The 27201-nt window shown below is 26.4% G+C and overlaps 1 protein-coding gene across 4 annotated transcripts in view; it reads right to left on the reverse strand.

Annotated features, from left to right (window-relative positions):
- Positions 1 to 4327: 4327 nt before the first annotated feature.
- LOC113548505 (protein MLP1) overlaps positions 4328 to 27201 on the reverse strand; it is a 46201-nt gene continuing 23327 nt past the window's right edge. For 3 of the 4 annotated variants that reach the window (XM_026949411.1, XM_026949410.1, XM_026949413.1), the window contains 15 exons: positions 25939 to 26004; positions 17716 to 17778; positions 14135 to 14278; positions 13371 to 13634; positions 13012 to 13122; positions 10955 to 11568; positions 9997 to 10879; positions 9837 to 9935; positions 7610 to 7789; positions 7452 to 7544; positions 7094 to 7226; positions 6986 to 7008; positions 6622 to 6897; positions 5169 to 5303; positions 4328 to 4746 (listed from right to left, as the gene is read on the reverse strand). In XM_026949411.1, coding sequence (XP_026805212.1) covers positions 4576 to 4746; positions 5169 to 5303; positions 6622 to 6897; positions 6986 to 7008; positions 7094 to 7226; positions 7452 to 7544; positions 7610 to 7789; positions 9837 to 9935; positions 9997 to 10879; positions 10955 to 11568; positions 13012 to 13122; positions 13371 to 13634; positions 14135 to 14278; positions 17716 to 17778; positions 25939 to 26004 — 3255 coding nt within the window. In that variant the 3' untranslated portion in view covers positions 4328 to 4575. The remainder of the gene's footprint in view (positions 4747 to 5168; positions 5304 to 6621; positions 6898 to 6985; positions 7009 to 7093; positions 7227 to 7451; positions 7545 to 7609; positions 7790 to 9836; positions 9936 to 9996; positions 10880 to 10954; positions 11569 to 13011; positions 13123 to 13370; positions 13635 to 14134; positions 14279 to 17715; positions 17779 to 25938; positions 26005 to 27201) is intronic. The other variant, XM_026949412.1, reaches the window with a different exon arrangement.

The following is a 27201-nucleotide window of genomic DNA, read 5'->3' on the forward strand; positions in this document are numbered from 1 at the left end:
TTTAAAAATTCCAAAAATCAGAATTGGAATAAGTGCATTATTCATTATAAAATTAAAAATAAAGGTAAGCACTAAGCATGCTTTGTGAAACACTGTGTAATCAGTGTGTATCAATCAATATATTTATTTTAATAGAACTGATAATTGTCCCACAATGAATTTGAGTACATAGTATAATGCGTAACGTAAAGCCATAATATACTACGAAAATGTTCTATACTTCTGAGACATTAACAACTATTGATTAAATAATCGATATTATTTTTATACATCAATTTTTTCTACCCAGGATAATAATGTATTAAAATCTATTTTTTTACATTTAATAAAAGTGTGAGATTTGATAATTTGATATTTTTTCAAGTTATTTCAAATGTATTTCATAGTGTATTATATTATAGCGTTTGTTTTGGAGAAAAATTATTCTCGAATCCCAAAGACGTCGCACTTAATCAAATCGGTTCCGGCCTAAATATGCTGCATAAATTTACAAAAAATGTTTGTTTGCGCAATTGTTTGTTGTTACGATTACAATCGCCACTGCAGGACGTACTGTGAGTATTTTTTATTCTTCTTTCGGCAATTTTCTATGTTACTGTATTATAATAATATATAGTAGTGAATACGTCGAGAAATGTGTAGTCCGAGGTTGGGAAAAAATGCATTTTCGTCTGTTTTACCGTTACCGTGAAAAGATTAATCCATTTTAAGAATTATCCTTATAATACTCGTAATGAAATACTATTCAACGATAATTTTATAATCATATTAAAATTAAACATAGTACTGTATGAAATTGTATTAAAATACGTATTTTGTTAATTAAACCATTTATTGTGTAAATTATTGCTCAATGATCGCGTTCAATTTTTAAAGTTAATAGTTGTACGATTTTTTAAATCTTAAAACTTTTTACGATGACCGTTAGGTCGAGTGTATAGGTTACTACACTTTACTGTAATGTATACACATACTTTGTTGCGTACGCCGAAATATGAGTTGTCATTAATCAACGGTATTAGCCGTCATATTCTTTGACAAGACAAGTAAAACGATTTATTATTAAGAGTCGTTCTATACTAGAGTTTCTCGTTAAACGTAAGTTTAACGATTGATAGTTTCCTTATCATCAAACTCGTCAAGTTTACGAAAAGTTTTGAAAAGAATATAATATAATATTAATCAAGTATATTTTTAGTATTCATTGTTAATTAAAAAATTAACAAAAATTATTTTCATAAGTCTGGAATCAAATTAAAAGTATATAGATAAATTATTGGAAATCTAAAACATCAATTTAGATATTTTGAAATCGTACTTAATTACATTATAGCTTGTGAATCGTAATACTACACATTTAATTTAATACTTTAATGTGATTTTGATTAGGTACTGTATTTTTTTTTATATTGATGATAATTTTAAATCATACACAAATAATTATAAATCAATATAAATATCCTATTTATTATCCGAATGAAAAATTTGTATGTGCTTTTCGAGTAAGAAAAAATTTAAATAATAAATTTTCGATGTAAGTTCCAACAAATTCACGGAATGAAAAATAGGATGATACAAAAGAAAAAAAAACAAAGCAAACCGTAAATAATCGAAGAAAAGGTGCTTATAAATCAAAATTAAACAAAATGTAAAAAAATAACGTGAAAACTTTTTGAAATATTTAAAAAACTTATAGCTTCGGCTGCTTTTGTTTAAAATAACCCGTTTGGATTAATTTTACAACAAATTAAAAGGGTGAAAAAAACCAAATAAATCGCAGTAGGTATAGAATTAATTTCAAGTAGTCAAAAGTTAAATCCTAAAAATACACACAATAAATTAATGTTTTTGTTTACAACTACATACAGGGTGCTAAAAAAATTTGGATTATCGCTTCCACTAATTTATACACGTGGTAATTAATAATACTAGCTTGTATTTTTCAAATACCTAACTCAAACACCATTGTGTACATGTCTGTTGGTGCGCCTAGCTAGTTAAATAATTACATTCAATTAATTTTGATATCGCGGTCAACCTTTTTTAAAGCCAAAGTATACGAAGAAATTACCAAAACGTTTAAAACTAAATAAGCATAATAGGTTTTTTTAAACCATCTGTCGTTAGAACTTCTATAATATAAAAGACAAACATTTGATTAATTTATGCGATTCACCAAAATGATGGCTCTCAATTGGAATATTTTCCTCTGAATTGATTTTAATAACGTAACTATCGTTGACAACCGAATATTATAAAAACAATGGAACAGTATAATAATATATTATATTATATAATCACATTGTCGTCAAGTTGTATATTATAATCGTACCGTTGACCTAATGCAAAACTTAAGACTATGACCTTGCACATCATAATGTAATTTATATAGTAATAATAATAATATTATCGTGAATGAAAGTCACACGCGTGGTTTCGACGACCGGAAAACTGCAGTAAATACTGAAAGAAAGAAAAGAAACGAGTTTGAACGTGTTTCACAAAATCGCGGAATTTACAACTACATCAGTCACAACTCACAAGTCGTGCGCACATGTGTACCTAAACAGATATCATTTGGTTTTCTTTCGTGTAAACAACGCCATGCATATACCTAAGTAGGTACCTACCTACTTACGTTGGAAACGGGCACTTTCTCTATTGATTATCATATGAGCATCGTCCGCGAAAACAAAATAAAATGTTATTAGATATTACTTTTTTATAATAAACTGCCTCGCCTGCAAGTTGTAAAATTATGTCGGTTTGTTTTGGGGTAATAAAACGGTGTTTATTTGCGAACAGCCACCGCCACGGCAGTCTCAATTTCTGTTTTTGTTGTTTGGTTTTTTTCTTTTTCTAGACAACTGCAGCTGCAGTCGTAACTTGTAATATCGTGTACAATAGTTAAGATTGGCTAGTTTTAATTGAAAACTATCAGAGTACGAGTAGACGCGATATCTGGTCATTTCTATTGGTGGAATTCTAGTACAATTGTAGGGGCTTTACATTTTAAAATAACAACTATCTAAGTACGATGAAAATTTATTTTTAAAAAACGTTGCTAAAATTTCATAACAGATAATATATCATAGAAATATTTTATTATTACCACAGAACAATTACTCATATTTTGTTTTATTTGTTCGTTTAATCCAAGACAAAATATATTTTATCATGGTTTAATCTATGTTTAATATCAAATCGTCGCATTAACGCTTACCATTCAATGAAATGAGAAGTTTTTTAATCAAATTATTAATCATTTTTATCATAAAAAAATTCTTTGTAGGTACTTTTTTTTTATAGATATTGAATAAAGCTTATCAAGAAACATATGTAAATTATTATTTCAATCGTGTTGAACTTTAAACTTTTTACATGTTAGGCCTTGATTATTCTTATGTAAGTATTTAAATTATATTTATCTATAATAATACAATTATAAATTATCATTTTAAATAAAGTAAAAATCAATCTTATTATTAAAAAAACTTCGAAAAGATGATTAATAGATAATTGGTCGTAGAGTAGGATCTTCCATATCAATATTATTTGTGTCAAAAAAATCTAATCCCCTCCTTCCACCTCCTCACACCGTTCAACGGTGTCAAATATTAGCCACTGTGTTTTTTAAAGCGTATAAACGTTTTAGACATGTATAGTGACGGACGTCAACGGTTTACGAGGATACGAGAACATTTTTTTTTATTCCAAACGAGTGCGCGGTTAATCGGATGTCTCGAAGACCCCCGGAGATAATTTAGATTCAAAGCACGTTTTGACGGGTCGCCGCGTCCTTCGCTTTTGTATACATAGGAGAAACAATGGTGAAAGGGGTGAAGCAATTATTTTAGCAGCTTAATTGAACCCATAACCTTGCCGGTAATGGGATATAATATGAAAATAATATAAGTTTATATATATATATTTATATAGGTACTCGAATAGACTTCGTGTCGATATCACACATACATACGGGCATTATAATAATAACGATAGTATATTACAACGACTAAGCAGTCCGAATAAGAGGTGTGAACCATAATATTAAAATATAATATATCAAACATGCTACGATATTATACATTGCGTATGCATTTTAATAGCCGTCCGCGGCGTTATAATTGGAATACGTTTGGTAACCGCAAATGGTGTCGGTCAGGAAAATGGGAGTACACGATTATGGTCCTATATGTATATACCGTATACAGTATACACGTTTATGCATACGGTGGTATTTTTGATATTTTGTTTCATCAAAACAGTTTTTTTTTGTATAAATAATATAATATATATATATAATTTTCTAATCATTTTATAACATAGAAAAAAAAAATTAATAATGTTTCCACTATTAGGTACAAAATATTAAAAGTAAACAAAATACAAAATGTTGATATAATCAATAACGATCGTAATATGCGAAGCAGTGTATCATAACTTGATGTGTCATACATATTATGAGGGTTATTATATTAAATAATATAACGCGTTACACAGCTGGACGGTTTTGATTGATTTTTTGCAGTAATACTGAAGACTAGAGAAACGACGACGGGTGGCTGACGGGGTTCATATGACGAACGGATGGTATACGGTGATAGGCAGCATTGCCGTTCCGTCTTTGTCGTTCGCCGCGCTCATCGTGATTGTGAGAGGTTCCTGCAGGTTGACCGGACACAACACGGTCGTCGAGCGTTCCGTGCACGGGATCCTCTGCGCAAACTTCCCGTTCAGCCGCAGCTTTAAACAAAAATCAAATCGTCAACGTCATCATTATTCAATATTAAAAAAAATCACACGAGGCCCAGCACAGTGATTGACACGACAAAAATAGTGTGGAGAGTATACATATTGTATAGTGACATAAATTGTTATTACACCGCTCCAATTATTATCTTTACCTATTGAAAAGATTACATAAAATAGCAAACATAAAGGATGTTTCTGGATTTATTTTATGCATCTAAGAAGGGAAGAATCATTATTAACTTAATCCAAGGATGAATAGCATACTGTTCTGCTTGTTCCACATGAAAAAATAAGTACAGAATACAGATGCACACTAAAATATCAGAAAATTAGTTGGAATACTCGGCCACCTGTCTTTCCTTCACCACTACAAGTCAAGTACTGAATTTTCACGGGTACGGTTATCGACCTACCTCGTACGAGTCAACCGGATTGGGTTGTGGTGATTTCCACGCCAGAATGATGCCGTCTGGTCCGATTTGCCTAACGACGTGCAGACCGATTGGATTATCCGGTCCGATCAGACACAAGTATTTACGGTCGTCACTCTAAAAACAGAATCATTTTTGTTTGAAATTCACCGCGAAATAATAACGCCGTCCTATGAAATTAATATTATTATAAAAACTAGTTTCTGCACTTAAGTATTTAGAGGGCCTAAGATTTTTCAGGGATTACCATCCCTTACAACTCAACTTCAAAGTTACACCACACGTGAACAAACAATGTTTCAAACGATAATAACAAATAATTGCACATACGATTGACAAGTAGACAAACAACAATTGATCGCAAGATAAAAAATATTGTTTAAGTAAACTATTTTCATAGATTGATTGCGTCCCATGATTTCGTATGCAAGTTTTCTATTGATTTAATGAGTTCACCTCACTGTTTTCGAATGGGTAAGGCAATACTAATTATGTACCATACATACCTTATTGTGAGTGAATAAATTGCGTCCCCAAAAAAGGTAAAGGCTATTATATAGTTGCGTCTAGCTTAAGTACATAAAATTTAATTATTTTTAAAATAAACTATAGTAGGATTTTGATTGTCATTTACAAAACTTTCTTTTAAGCGATAAAATCTCATTTTTATTACTCTTTAGTTACTATCTGTCATATTATTATAACTAACAATATTTATTTTAATGTCACAGATATGTAACGAAAATTTGTAATGAAGTTCTAAAGCATTTTTAATAAGACGATAAAACACTTCCAATAAAACTTCATTATGTATTTGTGACATTAACTCATTTTTAATAGTAATAGTATGCGTAAAAAAAGTTTTAGAAAATATTACACGAATTTTGTGTTTCAATAATAAAATTTAAAAAAAATATATATCATTTTAGGTATTTTATTATTCATGGTGGGAGGGGTACAAAAGTACATTATTAAAAAGGTATAATATTCAAATATTTTTAATTAGTTCATTTCCATTTTTGGGGATGCAAATCATCGAAAAAAATAAATACGAGGAATATAAAAATATTGTCCCACATACTCTTTAAGAATTAATATTGACGGACGTTAAAAATTACTGTGCTCTCTTTGGGTGGTTTGGAATGTAAAAAAAAAACTAAATGGTATAATAATTGTAATACGTCTATTCAAAATACCATGTGTGTTTAACTGTATTACTCAATTGGGTCGTATGCCGTAATAATATACCACAAAAACGTTCGAACGCAATAATATCGATGACTTAGCGCAAACATTACCAGTGTATTTATTATTTTTATAATCGTTTCGAACAAAAATCTCTGCAGCGCATATGCAGGTATATATAGATGGCCTTAAGACTATTGTAGTAGGAATCGAACGGTGTTATGAAATTTATATTTTACAATGAGCTAACCTTTTCATCCGAAGTGCAATCAGTGCCACCGTTCAAGTATTTTTCTACGGTCGTGCAATTAAAGTCGGGAGCGTATCGAGTGGATGGTACGGAATCGAGACCTCTCGTGAATTCTAATCGCCTACTCCACTTGTCGTGCTCAGATAAATATAGCAGTTCGTCAGCCAGCATCATAATTATCTTGTTTTTTTCGAAATTCTTAGCCTCCAGCATGGCTGCTTGTTTGGTTAGGTGACAAACTGTTTGTTTAATCTTGGGCGGACATTTGTATTGTACCTAAACAAACCCATTGTCGGTACTCAGCACAAACATTTCTTAAAAAAAATAATAAGTATTAAACTCCGGGTATAAATCATATACTTACGGGTTTCACAGATTTTAGGTGTTCTGAAACAAATATACAAATGTTGAATGTAGGTCAATGTGTATCAATACGTGAGTGATGTAAAAATATTTATATATTATAAATTACCATCGGACGTTGTAGTTGAGATATCCGATAAATTTAAATTGCTGTTCGAGTCTAATGTATTTATAACGTTGTTGAAATTGTTCATAACTTTTTGTAAAATTGGTTCAAAATGTTTAAAACAGGCATCGCACGTCTAAAATATATTATTATAGGTATAATAAAATAATTTATAGGTATAAGTAAAGAATAGATTTTAATTAATTTTTCCAATTTTTTTTTTCGCTAAAGAAAAATATTTTTGGGTGTACTCATTAGAACGATTATATTCTAAGACTATAGTACTATTTTATCAATGAGTTTATTTTTACTTATGATTTTAGTTAACAATATAATAAATTATAATGCATTATTGTATCACCTGTAATTGTGTTAAGTTTGGTAGTTGTTGCGTCGTTTTGTGTTGATCGTTAACATTGATTTGTTCCAAGTTTAATTTTCCTACATTGTTAGTCTGATAACAACATAATAATTGAGATTAAATGATAAATTAAAGAAAATATGAAATCCATTATATACTTTTAAGTTTTCACACTGCAGCTCCTCGGCAGCATTTTTCGATCCATTGTACGACATGTGTCTTTCCAAACTATCTATAATTTCTTGTTTCTGTGACAGTTCTTGGTTCAATTCGACTGTTATATTTTCTTTGATTTCCTTTTCTTCTGCTAGTGCATTTCTTAAAAGTTTGACGTGCGCCTATGGAAATATAACAAACAATCGTGTGTAATAATTACTGAAAAAAAGAAACTTTTCAGTTGAAATATTATATTGAAAACTTCTAAACAGAATAACACATTCATAAAGTTAAAACAAATTAACAATTATATAATTAAACAAATAGTATATATCCAGTAGGTATGTATATGGCCTGTTCAGTTTTAATATATCCATAAATTATATTTTTATCAAATATAAAATTAATAAACGTTTTAAATATTATTTCATTTTGATTTAAATCAGGGTAGACTGGCTAGGGAGGTGAGTGGATATTTGTCTTCTGGGTCGTCGATTAAAAATTAAAAATTAAAAATTAAAAATAATAATAATTTGTTATAGTAAAAATGATATAATTATAATGGTAAAACACTATTAACTTTAAGAATGATAATCGAATGTACAAGAATTATACAATAATGTTGCTTTGAACTTGAAGAACTAAGAATACTATAAATTGAATATTACGGTTAAAATATTTTTTATTATTTTTTTTTTTTACACTTTTAACGATATTACGATAAACGATGCTCTTATAATGCTCATTGTACAAATTAATATAATTTTATGAAACACGTTCGTGTCATACAACGTAATACTTTAATTCACGCGTACATACAACTAAGTATCTACACTTTATAAAATTAACTGCTATTTTCAAATTATTCACTAAATGTCTGATCCTAAGTTTATTTATAATATAGAATACTATATACAATAAATTATGTTAATATAAGCTACCTATATTAGTTATTTTACAATAATTGTAGTTTTGATTACTAAACTTACATTTTCTTCTTGAAAATCTTGGACATTATAACAGTATCTACATAATATATTAGTTATTAAGAAATAATTTATCCTTTTTAATAATTTATACTCTATCAGAGGTATATATTTATTATTTTTATTAAAATCAAATATGACAGAATAAAAATTATACGATCTATAATATTCAGTATTCTATACATAAAATACAATAATAATAAATAGCTTGCTGTGCAATGTAATGAATAATGATCAATGGGACTTTTACGCAATCATAAATATTCAATAGAGCTAAATAAAGCATTAATTTTATAATTTTATGTTTGAATTAAGTTTGTATTATAAATAGTTTGCTTTTTTTGTATATTTGTATAAAGTATAAAAGCATAAAAAAAGTTGAATTGATACAACTATTTTAACGAAAAAGATAAATCTTCTAAAATATAATATTAATAGATTCAATTCCAGGCCCTAATAAGTAATAGCTGCTTAAGCAAACGGGTACCTTGACAACATTCAGTCTGTCCTTTATTTAAATAACTATGAAAATGTATCGTAAATGTTACATAATAAGTATATTATACTCAAATTTTTTAAGTCCAAAACTAACTTTGAGGGTCGGTGCAAAATTTCAAATGATTGTGAAGACTAACATACATTTTTATTTACAAATGTTTTTTTGAAATTCCTTCTTTTTACTATTTATATTAATTGATTCAAAATTAACGAGCCGCAGAAAAACTGTATCTTTCGATAGCAGAGAAAAATAGTGTAGTCATTAAATTAAACCAAAATAGTTATAGCAACTACTGGTATGGACGGTTCCATATTTAATATTTCAAAGAAGTAAATTAAGGCTCATAATCAGTGGCATGGTACAAAAATCATATTTTCCTTAATATCATATTCTTAAACAGTAAACACAACAGTTATATTTATTATATATTAAGTATATCATTACTTAATATCTAAGAAATTCCTTCGTTATTTCTCTATGAAACATACAATTTTTAATGGAATAATATAATTACCAAAAATAATTTTCATATTTTTTTTTAACACGTGTACTAGGGATACCTCGAACTTAAAAATTACCCTGCGTATTGTGTATAATATTTTATATTTATACGAAGTTTTATTTTGATATAAATAGTAATAGTGCCCATAAAATTAATTTAAAAAATAAATATATTATCGTTTAACAATTATCCCAATAAAAATATAATTGTAATTATTACAAAAACAATGAATTAAAAATTACCTCAAGGGTTTCGACTTCTTCTTTGAGTTCTCCGTTTGTGACGTCATACTCATCAATTTGTTTCGATAATTTTAATATAGTAGATTGATAATTTTTTGCCTGTAAGATATTTAAACATAATTATATTTTTATTCTATGGAAAATATATTAAAGTGTTTACTTCAACGTTAGATTTCTCCTCAAGTTCAGCGTACACCGACTGTTTAAAACTAATATCTTTCTGTAGGTCCTTAAATTTCATTTTCTCGCAATCTAATTGGTTTCTAAGTACGGCATTTTCAGATTTTATTTGGCACACTTCATTGACGAACTGTTCCATGTCGTTTCTAAGTTGTGTTTCACGGCGGATCCATGACTGCTTTTCGACATCTTTAGCTTTTAATTTGTGCACAAGTTCTCGTATTTCTGTTTCGAGTCCATGTATTCTATCAAGAAGTTCTGGTTCCCTATCTCTAGAATCAGTTGATAACCGCATCCGGTTCTCACGATCTGTTAACTGTTTTTGTTTTTCTGCCAATTCTGAGTTAAGTTCTTCAATTTGCCGCTTATACCCTTCCTCGACGTTTGCCAAAATGTTATCTGCCTGTTGTAATGTCTGTTGATACACATTTTCTTTAAATTCAAGGTCTTGGATCCGTTTTTCCATTTCCATTCGTTCTTTAGTTATAATCTGTAGTTTCTCTAAATAATCTATGTCCAATTCTGTGGACTGTTTGTTCTCAATAGTCTTCATTGATTTGGATTTGCGATAATGTTTACACACAATACGCCATATATTCCATAACACTATTGCCGGCCATGCATTTTCCAAAATTTGTAATTTACATTTTGTTTCCATTTCGGATTCTTCAAGTTCAAAATTTCTCTGCTCGTATTTATTGATCAATGCTTCCATGGAGGCCGCATGCTTACGAGCTTCACATTTTTTTGCATTTACTTCAGATAACTCTTGACGAAGTGCTTCAATTTCTTGAGCCTTGGCAATCAGTTCTGTCTGTAGAGTATTTTTTTTTTCAGTCAATATCATATATTTATTTTCCAACCTAAAAATAAGAAAAATTAACAAACCGTTATTAAACAAACATAACACATTTTTAGTAGTTTAAACATTAACATACTTTTGGAATCTAAGTCTGGTGTCGTTTTCTGCCTCTTCGAATTCACATTTTTCTTCTTCTACCAATCGATTTTGTTCTTTTAGTTTGTCTATAGTGGTATACAAAAGTTTTATTTCACTGGCCAGTCTTGATTCTCTATCGATAGTTTTTGTTAAAAGTTTCACTCTATCGTCTCCGTCGCTTTCATAAGCTTCGATTTTCCTTTCTAAAGTTCGCCAATGTTCTTTGTAAAACGACAATTCTTTAGCAACTCGATCATCAACTAATGGCACTTTGCGTTCTTCGATTTTTTCACGAATTCTAGATAATTTTCTAAGTTCTTCGGTTAAATCGGTAGAAAGAATACCTATGGTTTTTTCAATAGGACTTTCCGTTTGAGTTGCTTCTGATATAGCTTCTGAATAAATATCCTCTTCAAAAATACCACTTTCTTGAAGACAGTCCGTGTAAGCCTGTTTATGGCGATCATTTTGATTTACATCTATTAAACGGCACTCGAAATGTCGTATGAGAGCTAGCACTTGATTAATTGTTGATCTATCTTCTACACAATAACATACACTGTTATACATTTCCATCAGTCGTTGTTTAATGTTATCGCATCGTCTTACATCCTAAAATATAATTAAAATTAAAACTTATAAAATAAGTTGTATATAATGTGGTAGTTAAAACATGTGTTTAATATTTATTGATTTTACGTAATATACGAATGTCAGTCATCCAGTCGTGCACGTGTTAAGTGAAGAATTAAAAATAATAACAACATAGTTAACCTTTACATTCTACGGTAGCGGTTGTTACCGCAGGAATGCTTGTTTGGTATGTCGAAAATTCTCATCGAACCCTCTCGGTTACATCCCCCGAGGTAAAAATCGAAACCTGTAATAACCTTGTCCATGCATTATGGATGCCGTAAAAATATAATTTTATTACTAAAACGACCTATAGACAACGAGTGGAGTACTAAATCGGAAAGCCATTAAAAAGTAGACACAAGTATTATTAAATAAGTGCATTTAATATTTGTGAGATATATTATATTATTATATACTAAATCTTAAATCAGATCACGATTCGTCGTAAGTATAAAATTCCTATTACAAGGTTGTCACATGGTGCTATAATATACACTTTAGGCGTTGCCATTCGAAGCCTGGCCTTATTGTATTTAAAACATTCTATCTCATACATGAATATATGGTATTAATAATATTGTGATATTATTTTTACAGTAGGAGTGGTAGGTAATAGGTAATTCTAATAAAGACTAGAGGGTTTGTTGATATAACGGCACACCTATAGATTTCGATGACATAATGGCTAGAATATTATAAATTGGTAATCAAATAAACGAATAACAATCACACGAGAGTGATTTTAAATATTGGCTTTGTTTAGAATATTAACAACAAAGTGATACGAGCGTTGCATACAAATTTTACCCTGTAGTTGGCAGTATTGTTTTTGTTACCTACTATTATTTTGTGTTAGCCATTAAAAAAAATCGTGAATTTATTTGGTAATTATTATTTTAAGTTCCTGTATTTGTATATAATTTACAACATCATATTGGCTATTGTATTAAAATATATGTATATTTTTTTGTTAATCAATATATTTTTATTTATAACAAATATGTCTGTTTTCTTCTTGGTAAAATTTAAGAATATGCTAATGATAAAATATATTTTAAGTATTATGATATTTTGTAATAATTGAAATACCAAATAAAAAATAAATTATGTTTCGTTTTATATCTACTTCAGGAAACGATATCTCTTTGGGTTCAACTCTCAAATCCTGGTTGGTTTTTGAACGCTAACACCTTGTTCTCACAATAAAGATAAAAATAATTTTGTCATTACAAGGACAAAAAAAATCAAACCAAAAACATTTAGTTTTAATATACAATAGGAAAAACACCCATTTTAAATTACTCTTTATTAAGCTATACAAAACCACGACCTTGCTTCTCAAAGACTAATTTATTATGTGACACATTATTCATACAATGTTTAAGATCCTACTTATGATCATTTTCATAGATTACTTACTAATTCATTTTCGTGTTGGTCTCCGTCACTGCAAAAATCATCACTGGTGGCCAGTGACATAACACCGGAGTCACTCATGTCTTCGGTTGTTTCACGGTTTTGATTTTTTAACTATAAAAACAATTCGTTCGAAAAAGTATTAAAATGTTTTGCAACCAGACAAGACACATTTCATATTCAATGACCAAAAATCCATTTTACAGAGCGTGATAAATATTGAATACATACATGCATAACATATAATTATATAATTCAAAGATTAAATTTTGTAATCAAATAATAAAGAACGATATAAGAACATACTATTTAAATATTTTAAAGATCAAATAATATAATTTTTAATTATTTTTTAATATTACTTTGGTCGTTGTTTCGATATCTTCCAACTCCAAAAGCCTGAACTCGAGTAGTTCGTTGTGTTCTGATGTTTCTTTAAGTTGAGTTTGCAATTTATTCACTTCAGCTAAAAGGTCAGAATTTATATTTGACAATCGTTGGATTTCTCGTTTATCTTTACGCAACGTCGAGTCTTTGAGTTGTTGCATTTGCATGCAATTGTATGCACGCAATAATTCTGAATGTTTTTCAGAAAGTAATGAAAACATAGTTTCCAAGTCTACCATCTGTAAATAAAACTCTCATAAGAAACAGTTCTATATTTACCTGTGTGGTATAAGTAATTAAAATATTTGTGTTTTTTTTAAATTATCATTCCTGTTTAAAGTGGTTTCCTTGATTAAGTTAGCATATATTTCATATTTAAATATTTTATGTTAATATATGTATATATATATCGTATTTTTAGCATAAATAAAGATACTTTAAAAATTATAAGCTTTAATGCAAATTTTTCAAAATATAATTTTTGAGACATCGCATTATTGTATTAACGCGAATTATAAAAATTGCAAGATTGAATTTTTATTATAAAGTTCTTATTTTTCTTGTAAAGAATGTGGTATCATCATGTGCACGTCTTAAATTATTATATTTACCATTATTTTATTTACTTATAATTTTATAATTATACAGCATATAATACACGTATAGTGACAAAATAGATTTAAAACAATTGTTTCACGCATAATTAAAAAAAAATCTTTAATTCTTTTAATGTACTTACCTGTGGTAATTGATTTTCATTGTCTAAAATTATCGGATTGGTTGTGTTTCCTCCCACGCGGTTATTGACTTCGGCAGTTTTTTTCCGTACGTCGAGAACATCTTGAATGGTCTCTTTTGACGTATTTGTTAATATTTTTTGTACCTATACAGATTAAACATAATTTTTATGGCATATTAAAAACAGCATTGCCACAGTAGAGTGGACTACAAAACAAAAATATATATGTATATAATTATTCATTTTGTACAGACTCCCACGTGAAATAGTTGAAGCTTTTGTGAGTTTAAAATTATAAATATAATTTGAAAACTGTACGTGTTTTCTTATAATAATAGGTTCAGCGATATAGTAAATTACTTTAATATTATTAATGCTAGTGATTCGGGCAGTAAGTTTTAGTGAGCCAGTTTCCAAAGAGGTGTTATTTTATGTTTTCATTAAAAAAAAAAAAAAAAATGTGTAGTAGATATTAAATAATAATTTTTTTTTTTTTTATGAGCCTAAATGGTTATTTTAATCAGAAGGCACTATCAACATTAACGCATTTCGTCACTTTAACAATGATTAATATATGCGAAGTACCTACCTAGATTTTTATCAAATTTTATTCGTAAAAATGATTTTATCAATATACATTACACTTATCTATTTATGTGTATGTAATTTTCAAAATAATAAATTAGTGAAGTGACATAAGATATAAATCTCAACAAAAATAAATAAATAATGTAGTTGTAATGCACAAATATTTTTTATATAGGTTTCGCGAATCGTACGAAGTTATATTATAGATTTGTCTATTATTCATATAAAGATTAATATTAAATAGGTACCAGCTACTAACTACTAATTAAATATAAACTATACCAATTTATTATACAAAGAAATTTAGATTAATACATTATTATTAGTTATATTTTATATTTTGATATGTATTATTTTCAATGAAAATAAAAATGTACTTTTCTTCATTATATTACTTATTAATTTTTTTTATATTATTCGAAAACGAGAAGACATGTCTGAGCACTAATGGTTTTGGAAAGTTTAATTTTACTTGTTTTTAATATCTGAAAGAATTATTATTTAATTGTATGTAATTAATAATTATTATAACTTAGATAGGTATACCGTTATATGAATGTAAAAAACTTAAGTCACTTAGGTACAAATCAACAATTATAAATAAGTTGAATTCCTTTCTTAATACGAGTATATTATATAATTATAAGTCAATAAAAAAATAGTTAGAAATTAAATTACATTTGTGACTGCTAAATTTTCTTTTTCTTTTATTTAATAATTTTAATTTTAATTTAAATTATGAATTTTATAAGATTTGAAATGTTCACAGTTAAAAACATACACAAAATTACTAAATAATAATTATATACTTAAACCGAATTATATTATACTATATTCATATTTTATTTCAATAAGCTGTATGTTCAGTGAATATTTATTATATTTTTGACTATTGTACAAACTATCAAATTTTACGGATAAAAAATATTAAGATAATTTTTTGAATTTGGAAGTAGGTTTTATAATTAATTACTCATTACTTTTTATGGCTTTTTATTAGAAAATAGTTTATAGTTAAATTTATAATAGTTTATAATAGTTTAGTTTTATTTTAATAATATAGTATATTTAGTTCACGATGTAAGATGTGCTGTACAATTTATATAGTAAATAAGTAATAATCTAACTATACCTATATTTTTATGGACAAATGACAATTAACTTTAAATTACATGTATTTTTAAAGTTTTTATATAATAAAACTTACTAAAAAATTTTTACTTATTTCAAAAATAATAATAAATAAAGTATAAATTGATTATGGAAAGTAGTTCTTAAATCCAAAGATGTTACGCTGTAATTTTTAATAGGTATATATCTACATAACTAAATTACTTCCTAATGTTACCGGTTATATGATAAACATATCCAATCAATAATTAATAAAATATACGAGATTTATAAAAAAAACAACTATTTTATTTTTTTCTCTAAATGAATTAAAATTAAACGATTTTAATTATTATTTATTTAGTTTTGTATATTACTATTTTTACATAATAATTACTGTCATATTTGAATGCAAAAATATGGAACATAAAATTAAATCCAATTATACGTTGTCACGAATATATAATTTAATTCTTCAATGCAATATTCTGAAATGCCAACATTTCATTTTCCGATTTAATTTACTGGAAATTTAAGTGTATTAAATGTGTTAAACGCCTCCCATGTAATATAATTCGTTTTGATCAAATTATTATTAAACAACACATAAATTGAGTACAAACTAATTTAAAAATTATATATATTTGAAATAACATAATATTAAATACTTAGGTAGTAAAATTAAAATGTTTAACTTTAATACAATATACCTAAATGGAAAGTACGCTAACGATTTTAAATTATAATATTATTTGTTAAAAATGCTTCATAATTTATTATTTTTATTTACTTTAAAACGTGCAATTAATTTTATAATCATAAAAATAACAATGTTACATTCTAATTATAATTTACTCATGTAACATATTCGCATTATTATGACGTATGAGGAAGTGAACATTAAAATACGCTACGATGTTTTACAATTTCATTAGAAAGGTTTATTCTTATTGAACAGACATTGAGAACGGGTATTGAAAAGTCCCGTATACAACAAACCCATCATTACGGTATACACTCAGGTTGAAAAACAATATCAAAAATAATGATATGATTACTAATATCGTTTTGGTCGGGCATCACGAATATCCATCTTTCGTACAGTCGTGTACAGATTAAAGGCACCGTATTATATTAATATTTCTCATTTTTTTTTCGCCATTATTGCGATCATTCGTACATTGCGAGCGTCGCACGCACTCTTGCAGTCCTTAGCTTTATTATATACAGCGACGATGGGGAGAAAGCATTTCGAAATATATTTATAATAATAGTAAAACATCCGTTACGCGTGTTGAACATTTTTACTATGCATGTATGCACATGCATATAATAATATTATATCGGCCGTAACCATATAAACGTTCGCAGAAATCGATGGACGACATTCGAGTGTGACATTTCAACGTCTTCTCGAGTTAGTTTGCATTTAACAACGCAGTGGTTTTCGTGTAAATAGTTTACGTTACTTTATGTTAGGTTAGGTTTAGCTAGTTATTGGTCTAAATCAATAACTGTACAATATGACAATATTATACATTGCATACATTAAACGATATCTCAAGTTTCATTCAAATAATTTTAAAATGTTTGTAATTGTAAACTATACAATAACATAATATAATATTAGTCCATTATCTAATTTATTTTATTGTTATCTGCAGATTTATTGAAAACATAGTATATATTCGATTTACCTATATATTTCGTTATCCAATTATCATGCAAGTTATTTTCTACTATAATTTATAGAATTTATAGAAATAATGATCTACAAAAAGACTGTTTGGACTTAGAAGGTTATTTTTTTGTAAACATAATCATTAACTTTCAACGGTTATATAACAACTGTTGTTGAAAGTTAAAAATGTAATCAGTCTTACCTTATGCACGGGTCCTTTTTTTTTAAAACTTGGCTGTTGGGAACCTTCATTTAACTTTTTAATCTAAAAAAAAATAAAATATATATATCAATGATAGCAATTAACAATAATAGCAATACTATAGTAATAATAGATGATGACGCATATAAGCTCGATGTGAAATAACGTTCTATACGTTTCAATTTTTAATATAGTTCACTTTCATTTTTTCGCTGTCTTCAGCGATTTACATTATTATTTTTTCATCATCATCATTAATGTATTATTTTTTGCACATGCGATTCCACAGCAGATCGTGATCCCGCCAAAATGGTACCTTGGATCGCTCGTGATGTCGTGGGTGCTTCAAACTAGTCGTTGTTGCGAGCGGCTCACTCATACAAATACACTTTCACCTCCGACCGGATCACGTTTTACCTCCGCCTTAATTTTACTATACCTATATATTTGGCACCCGGCGCACGGTCAAATTGAACTAACTAATTAATTTCGACACCTGTTTACGGCGGTCGATCAACCCACCTGCATGGCTGCATGTCAGCCTGTTTAATGTACCGTTTATCATTTCATAATTTTTAATCAAAATACTTAAATTCTTGCCACAGAAAATTGTAGAAGATTATGAAAATTAAATTTATACCCCCACCCCACTATTCTTGTAATAATAAAACTTTGAAATGTTGATGCATTTAATAGCGTTGGACACCTAAATTATACTTGTTAATGTATATTGTGTACACTTACTTTATTATATATATATATAAATTATACGTATATCATGGACCACATGCTATTATTTTATTAATGAATAATTCTTGTATATAATAAAACATATAATAGTATTAATTCTTTATATTAACCTTTGAGAAAAAATACGGACAAAAATAAAGTAGGTAAATATAATGGGTTCTATATTATAATATATAATCATAATAATTTTTCGTTTAAGTTGAATTATAAATCTTACAATAGCTTACAATCGGGATTGATGATCCGTAAGGTATATACGTATATGCTATTTAATTTGTCAATTTACATATTGTGTCACTAAAATTAGTAAGAACATTGGATTTTTTTTTCTTGATAAAAGCGTATGGTAATGAGTAATGACTAATGGATTCGAATATGAATTGAAATACGAGCTGCAGGGATAAAAAAAAAATAACGTTCACAATTTATCCTACTAGGATTTGACATTTGTTGGCCTTTATTCATAAGCAGATGAGTCATGTATGAAATCACACAAATTTGACAGGTGAACACGCCTATTCCCCACAGGAAATCCGCCAATTCGTTTCGACTGATTAATGGACAGTGCCATATGTATGCTATATACACTCCGAGAAAACAAACGAAGGAGGTCAAAGCAATAAATATCTACCACTAGAAAAAAATCTAAGTAGGTACTACATATTATACTGATATGGGTGGAAATTCTATGAACGTCTTGAGCAGAGTGCTAATAATTCGTTGATTGTTTTTAAAAATGAATCATAAAATATAAGATTTATGTTATGTCACACGTCGGTATTTATATTTATATCGGTGCATATACTGTTGTAATTCATTATTATTTTATGTTAAGATTGTCAACTATTTTATTTTTATTTTTAATTCATAACATGCTTTGATAACGTCTAAAACGTAAATTACATATTATTATAGTTGAAAAAAAAAAAATGAACATACATTGCTATTAAATGTAGGTGTACTATACACGCTTGAATACACTCAGTTTCAATATAGAATATTTAAGTATACCTATACTTGTATAATATACATAAATATGTAATAAAAATGAATAACTATAATATTAGTTGAGACATTTTATAGCTTATATTAATGCTTTAATAATCGAATTCTCTTATGTGTTGTTTAATGTTTGACTGACCGCATATTCCGTAATTGTTAACAACATTTTTCAAACTTTTGAGAAGTAATCACATGATAATATTTCAAAGCATTGATGAATTCGAAAACTGTTAACATGTCTACTACTCTACTATAAGAATATTGTAGTCGAAATAAGGTAAATATTAACAATTAATTTAATAAGAATCAATAAATACATAAACGTAACAATACTAATATAATAATTATTTATGTATAATATTTTATTTTTCAAATTAGTAAAATAAAAATTACAAATTTTTATTTTTACTTAAAAGAATATTCAACAATATATTTATTATATATATTATAGATGTTAACTATTAAAATTACGTAATAAAGTGATTTAGATTATTATATACACTACAAGGTTTACAATCGTTACAAGAATACTTGGAGTAATATTGGATTATAGGTAAAATGCAATAAATGATAATAATTTAAAATTGTAATTTGTAAATGTCATAATATACCGTGTATAATGTAATGGCCTGACACAACCACGTGTGACCTAAAGATGTGGAAAATGTCTATTATATTATTATTCTAACAGGTTAATTCCAAAGTCACATGAAATAGTATTACCTAGTAAATAAAGCTAACATATAATATAATGTGCATAAAATAATACAGCATAACAATTTGTTAAAAATATTTTAGTATTATAAATACGATTTAAGATAAAAATAATAGATTTTTGATTTCCTTAACCTACTTAATAAAATATATATGTAATTTTTTTTAGTCGGTCATAGTGATTTATAGTATAAGAATAATTAAAATATCAACAAAAAGACAAATTTTTATTTATTAATGATTTTATCAATAATGATTATGGTTTTAAATCTTAAGCCAAAAGATTAGAGAAATTTTTGATTTTTGATTTTTGAATATATTTATTTTTTTAATCAGTAAATTAAAAATTAAAATTAATACTATTTAGGATTTCTTAAAATCACGATAATTTATTTTTTAAATAAGATACCAAAGAAAAATAATAAAAATAATTATTAGAATAGTATAAATATGTAGTATATGCAATCAACTATTTTTGGAAACAATATTGTATTATAATACTAAGTTATGTATTTTGATTTAAATAAGTGTTTGGTTATTCATTAATGTAATAATTTAATGAAAACACTAAACAATTTTTACTCAAGCTCGTGGAAGCCATTACAAAATTATGGTGAGTCATTGTAACCCATTAAGAATTAAAAACTACTGTTGCTAGTGATATGGCTCCTCTAAATACATTATTTATGAAACTAAACAATCAAAAATTTGATATGTTTTTATAATCTGAAAAATGTAATAATTAGAGAAATTTCATCTCTAAACTACGTATAAATTTCTAATGTTTTACAGTTATAAAATCTGCTATAAGCATACAAATTACGTATTTTAAACAATAAATTAAAAGTAGAGAATGTGTTCTTAATATTATATGCTTAACTAAAATTATATTAAAAGTTTAATATGCATTTTGATTAATTTAAAATAAATTATGCATATTATTTAATATTTTAATGTATTTAGATATTTTGTAACAACTCTTATTTATTTCAATGTGATACTGAATAAAATATCAGAATAAATTAATATTCTCTAACTCTGTAGTAATAAAATTCAGAAAAATTATAATGTTTACATCAACAGCTATCTAGTTAAATAGTAAGTACAATATTTTATAATGATGTTTTACGACTTTAATTGTGTTATGTATTTATTATTATTTTATTTTTTAATACAGAATAAGAACAATGGAACGTTGAATTGAATTGTATTGTAAATAATAGATAACTGTTATTTTATAACAGAGTTGTATAATAATCCAAATAGACAAATAGTCGGCTTTTTATTATATATTTAAAAAAATATTCAACGTATAACATATTATTATTAGTTTTATAATAAGTGTACGAATGCATTCACAAGTTATATTATACATACTAAAAAAGTTGTTGTATAAATATGAAGTACTATATCTTAGAATAAATCGACTAATAATTAATGCGTTATAAATGTGCACTATAATATCGTCTACCTCTACAGCACTATGCTCTGACCATAAAATCAATAGGTTTACAAGTTATAATAACTCACGTAGTTTCAAGTAGGCACTTATTAGTACATTGTCTACAGCCCGGGATATTCGTCCGAAAGGTGATATTATTATTATTTAGAGAAAAAACTAATTAATTTTTTCGCGTATTTGTTACTGTTGTTGTTGTTGTTGTTGTTTCGTCTTGTTAGTTAATAATAACATAATACCTAACCAATAATCACACACAAACAAATAATAGTATAACGGTAGAACGATGCATTTCGGTTGAACGAACTTCAATCTGTGTGTTCAAATCAAATAATTATCGCGTTTGATGCGTTATAACATCGCAAGTACTCCCTTCGTAATAAATATTAATATAATAATAAAAAACACACGTATTTATATATTATATTATTTTATTTTTAACAACAGCGGCCGTAGGCTCAAACGTAACCGGTTCATTGTAAGCATGCGCTTTAGGGACCCCGGTAAAGTTAACGTCATAATTACATTATTGTTATTAAACCGTTCATATGTACGAATGTTTTAGTACGTGCGTGTATATAATAATAATAATAATAATAATATGCGCAACGCGCCGAACGTATACAACTGGGTGTGCGGATGGCGTGTGTGTGCGCGTATCAGTGAAAGTACAAACGGCGGCGGCGGGAGAAAGTAGCTTTGGCCCGTTCCGGAGTACACGCGGGAAACAATAATATTATAAGCAGGCTTATACGTACGTGTGTATGTATATGTGTTTATTATTATTGTTATCGTACATATTTTTTTAGTTCCTACTCCTGACAAAATTTTATTGTTATAAACAAAAATTTACAACCTGCACGCGCATGACGTTTTATAGGCACACAGGCGATACAATAATATGCATTCATAAACTTCCAATACCGTTAATGACTTTCAAAATAATATTCAGTGTCCGTAATATTATAACCTTCACCTTTCACACAAATACTCAAAGCATACATACTACATATTTATATATTATATATTTTATAATATAATAGTCACGAGAGTATATAATTGTGTTATGCATATGTATAATGTATATTGTATATATAACATTGTATACCTAAAACCTAACAATAATTGTATTAGTATATAATTTTGGTATTTAATAATAATTGCCGTTGTGGCGTTACGTACTTACTTCTATATACACGTAATAATATTATAAAAGGTAGCCGGACGAATATTTCGTGACGCCAAGAACATAATAGATTATGGTTAAATATAATGTGTAAACATAGACGTGAAGTCTCCAAACATTGCTATAATATGCTTGTAAGTGACTATTAAAACAACAATAGGTATGAGTTATGATGGTGTAACGAATAACAATTGTTTTTTGTATTGCACAAGTCTCCGAAAAAATAGGCCTTATTCAGATATGGGTCCTCGTTAAATGGGTAATATGGAATTAGTATACTAGTATACTAGAGAAACACAATAAAATACGTAAATATATAGGTACACCTAAATATTATAATGTTTATCGTCATACACCGACTATCCACTTGAAAGTCGATACAAATACAATCGTAGGTAGTTTATTCAATGTTTTTGAACGCAGACAAATTACTGAAAGTAGTATTAGGTATTCCCAAATTATTTTAATGATGTTGTCAAACCTTAATAGATAAATAATTTTTTATTAAAATAAGACCTCTACCAAAATATAAGATTTTGGTAAGAGATCATCGTACTATAAATACTTCACGTTGGTGTTTAAATTTCATGGTAGAAAATATTCATGATTTATTCATTACAGTTATAAATTCTTTTTGCTAATTTTATTAAAATAACAACTATATTTAAATTAATACAAACTTGAATTTGTCGATAAAATTATTGTTTAGCATATTTAAATTTATTTTGTTTTTTATATCGAATTTTGTTAATAATCAATAAATAGAATATTAATTGCATAAATACTTTAATTTTAATTTTCAAATTACATAAACTAAACTGTCATTTAAATATTATATATTTGACATCTGTAAATATTTAATGTATTTGCATACATCCTATCTTCTATATCTACCTATTCTATACCATAAATTATAATGACATAACAGTTTTTTATGCAAAATTAAACTCATGCAAACATAAAAGATAATATTAATAATTTTGAATGTTCATTGCAACTAATACTATTGTTATATGTTTAGTAATATAATGTAATTTTTATATATCTATTTAAAATCGATATACTTACTTATAAATGAATTTTATACACAGAAATAAAACATAGAAATCGTGGATCGAGCCGTTATTTTTAAATTACGTAGTAATGATTGAATATAATAGTTCATAAATATATAAGTATATATAACTAATGTATATAAATAATAAGTCAGAACTTATGAAATATATTTTAACACTGTAATAGTAAATAGTAATACACTTTTTTAGTATCAAACATCAATTTTAAACTTGTATATAAAATATACATTTCTATAGTAAGTTAATATTATATCAATGTGGCTCTTAAATAAATTTATGTCATTTATAAAAATTATTATTTTTTTAATTTAGTTGTAATTGAATTTATGTAACTATGTAGAAATCTTGTAAGTATTGAGTAAAGTGGATTTAATGAAGTATTTCATTACACAGAAACTACAAGACACTTTTCTTATTAATTCGGGACTTTGAAAAAAATTATTTTATAAATATTATTAATTATTTTGATTCCTCGGCTTCAAATAAATATCAAATTATGGAACTTTTATGATATTTTAATCTACATGAAATACCATTATATAGGTGCATATTACAAATAATATTTTTTTTAATAAATTTAACTAAATTATTAATAAATCTGAATAATTTAATTGATTTGTTTTAATTTTTGAATTCAATAATTATATGTTTTATCTTGAACATAATAACTACATTTGATGATAAAACTCCTTTAATATTTACATAACACGAATAAATAACAAAAATATTATATTGTTGTGCACTATACTAATCTATAAATATGACAAAAACTAGAAAGCATGTATAATAAATTATTGATTAATATAAATTCCAAACTGACAAAGACTTAATAAATTATCACTCATATTAATCATATTATGCAATAAAGTTATAACAAATGATAGTTATTAATTCTTATTTTTTTTTTTTTTTTGTTATTGTATCAAATATATTATTTAATTTTTTTCGTATTGATTGAAATGAACTAGTTACTATTTTTTTTATTATAATAATAATTAATAAGTAACAAGTAATAATAATAGATCGTTGAAATGGGTAGGTAATTTGTATTTTCTATGTATCTCAGTTATGCAGGATTGTGAATTAAAATATAACAATGTTAACAGAATAAGCTGGATGTTTAAACCTATCTATATTATTTCAGTTTGACATCTAGCTACTATAAATTATAAATTTCAATTTATCAAGGTTGAAATGATTGAAACAGTTTGTCAATTTTATTATTTAATGAACATACACGGAAAGCTTCAAGTAAGTACTGTCTTATTATTGTGTAATCAAGAAATGTATGAATAAAATTAAAATTTACGAATAAAAATATAACAATATATTAATAGGTATTATGGTAATATACACCCGTTGTTCACTTTTACCATATTGTGTGATGTGTTGACGTACGACGAGTCAAATACACCCATTATGAAAGTATGGTAAAAGTACCTACATAATACAATGTGAATAAATTTAATTCATTGACGGTAAATTTAAGCCTTTCATCGTCTTTAATTATTGTATAGAGTATGAGTATATGACTATTGAGTGCACGGAAATATACTTCAAATTCAGTTGTTCAGATACCATATTATATTATCGTTATTTTATAACTAATAACTATAATAGGTACGTACATATAGTAAAAATAGTTATAATATACGCCTATATACCATAATACTAATGTTATTGTATTGTAAATCCAGTGCATTTAACAATATGAATGCACTTACAATGTATTAATTTTTAATTATTATTATTATTGATTAAAATATGTGACTAAATAAAAACCAGTACACTGACACAATTATATTTGTAGTTTATACCGACTGCGGTTGTTCTATTTTATTGTTCTTATCGGGAACAGACCTTCTAGCGTTATCTTTTATCAGTTTTAATAAATCCAACCAACATAATAATGCTTGTAAAAAAACGGGTTTTAATTAAAAATCACCGGAAGCATATGAGCCAATGACTTATTGTTGTAACCTATGTAGTCCAAATAATATTCTCCCTTTAGTTTAAAGAAAAAAAAAGTTACTTACCAGGTCTTTGACTCTACTCGAGTTTTTACTCGTAAGCGTCAAATCTTCAACTGAATCTTTGATCATCTATAAACAAAAAAATCAAATAAATGTTCGAATTTAGTTATTATATAGGTGATAAGGTATATTATACCACATATTCAAATAATTATTTTTAATGTATATACCGCACAGCTAAATAGACAATTAAAAAACAAATATATTATTGAATCTAATAAGGTTTAAGATAAAATATAATAAAACATTTTAAAATTGCGAGCAACTAGAAAAAATAATTTTATGAAACTTGTAAAAATATGATTGACACATATTAGAGCACGACGCACATATTACAGTCGTATCAAATAATATCATATATATAATTTTAGCATCAGAGAATAAATTGTTGCTGACTTTTTTATGGATTAAATATTTAATATGGATAAATTTATAATTTTAAATTAAATAAATATTACAATAATCATTATGTATTATTGTTTTAAAAGATTCCTCAGAATCATTACAACGTTTGTGTCGATAAACAGAAAAAAATTCCTTTTCAGATTTTTAACAAATATTTTGCATAAATTAGAAATTTAAATAACTTAATTTATTTTATTTATTTTATAAGAATTAATATAAGTATTCTTTTGTTTGCGGACGAAGTGAGTTTTTAGTTTATTGAATTTTTGGAGGGTTAAAATAGATTATGTAAATTTTGAAGAAATATTATTTTATAATTGGTTGAAAACCCTTTTCAAATTTTATAAGTTTATCAACATTTATTAAATAAATAGCTTTACTTTATTCTATGAGATTGAGAAAAAATAATGGTTTATTATACTAAGTATATTAGCTTTTAATATCCAACAAAGATCGTTATTTTGAATAAAATTAAAATTAATTATTTTCAATAGCTTATACTCTTTAACAACGTCTTATCAACATAATCCCATACATATATATATATATATATATATATAAAATAATTATACATTTATAGGTATATAAATATATGTACAATTTAATATCATATTATATATATATATAATTATTTTAAGTTTTTTAACATAATAGGCATACCTATTACGTATAACGGTAATGTTAGTATATTATGAATGATACGAGTATAAGCAAACTTAATCGTATAATATTATAATGTGTTTAATTTATTATTAAAAAATACAACAAATATTGGTTAAAAATTATAATATGATATGAAACTTGAAATTCTTTTAAATATTAATGATTCCTTAAACATGATCATATATTCATATGTTTCTC

This window comes from Rhopalosiphum maidis, chromosome 1 (genome assembly GCF_003676215.2).
Source record: "Rhopalosiphum maidis isolate BTI-1 chromosome 1, ASM367621v3, whole genome shotgun sequence".
Taxonomy (NCBI): Eukaryota; Metazoa; Arthropoda; class Insecta; order Hemiptera; family Aphididae; genus Rhopalosiphum; species Rhopalosiphum maidis.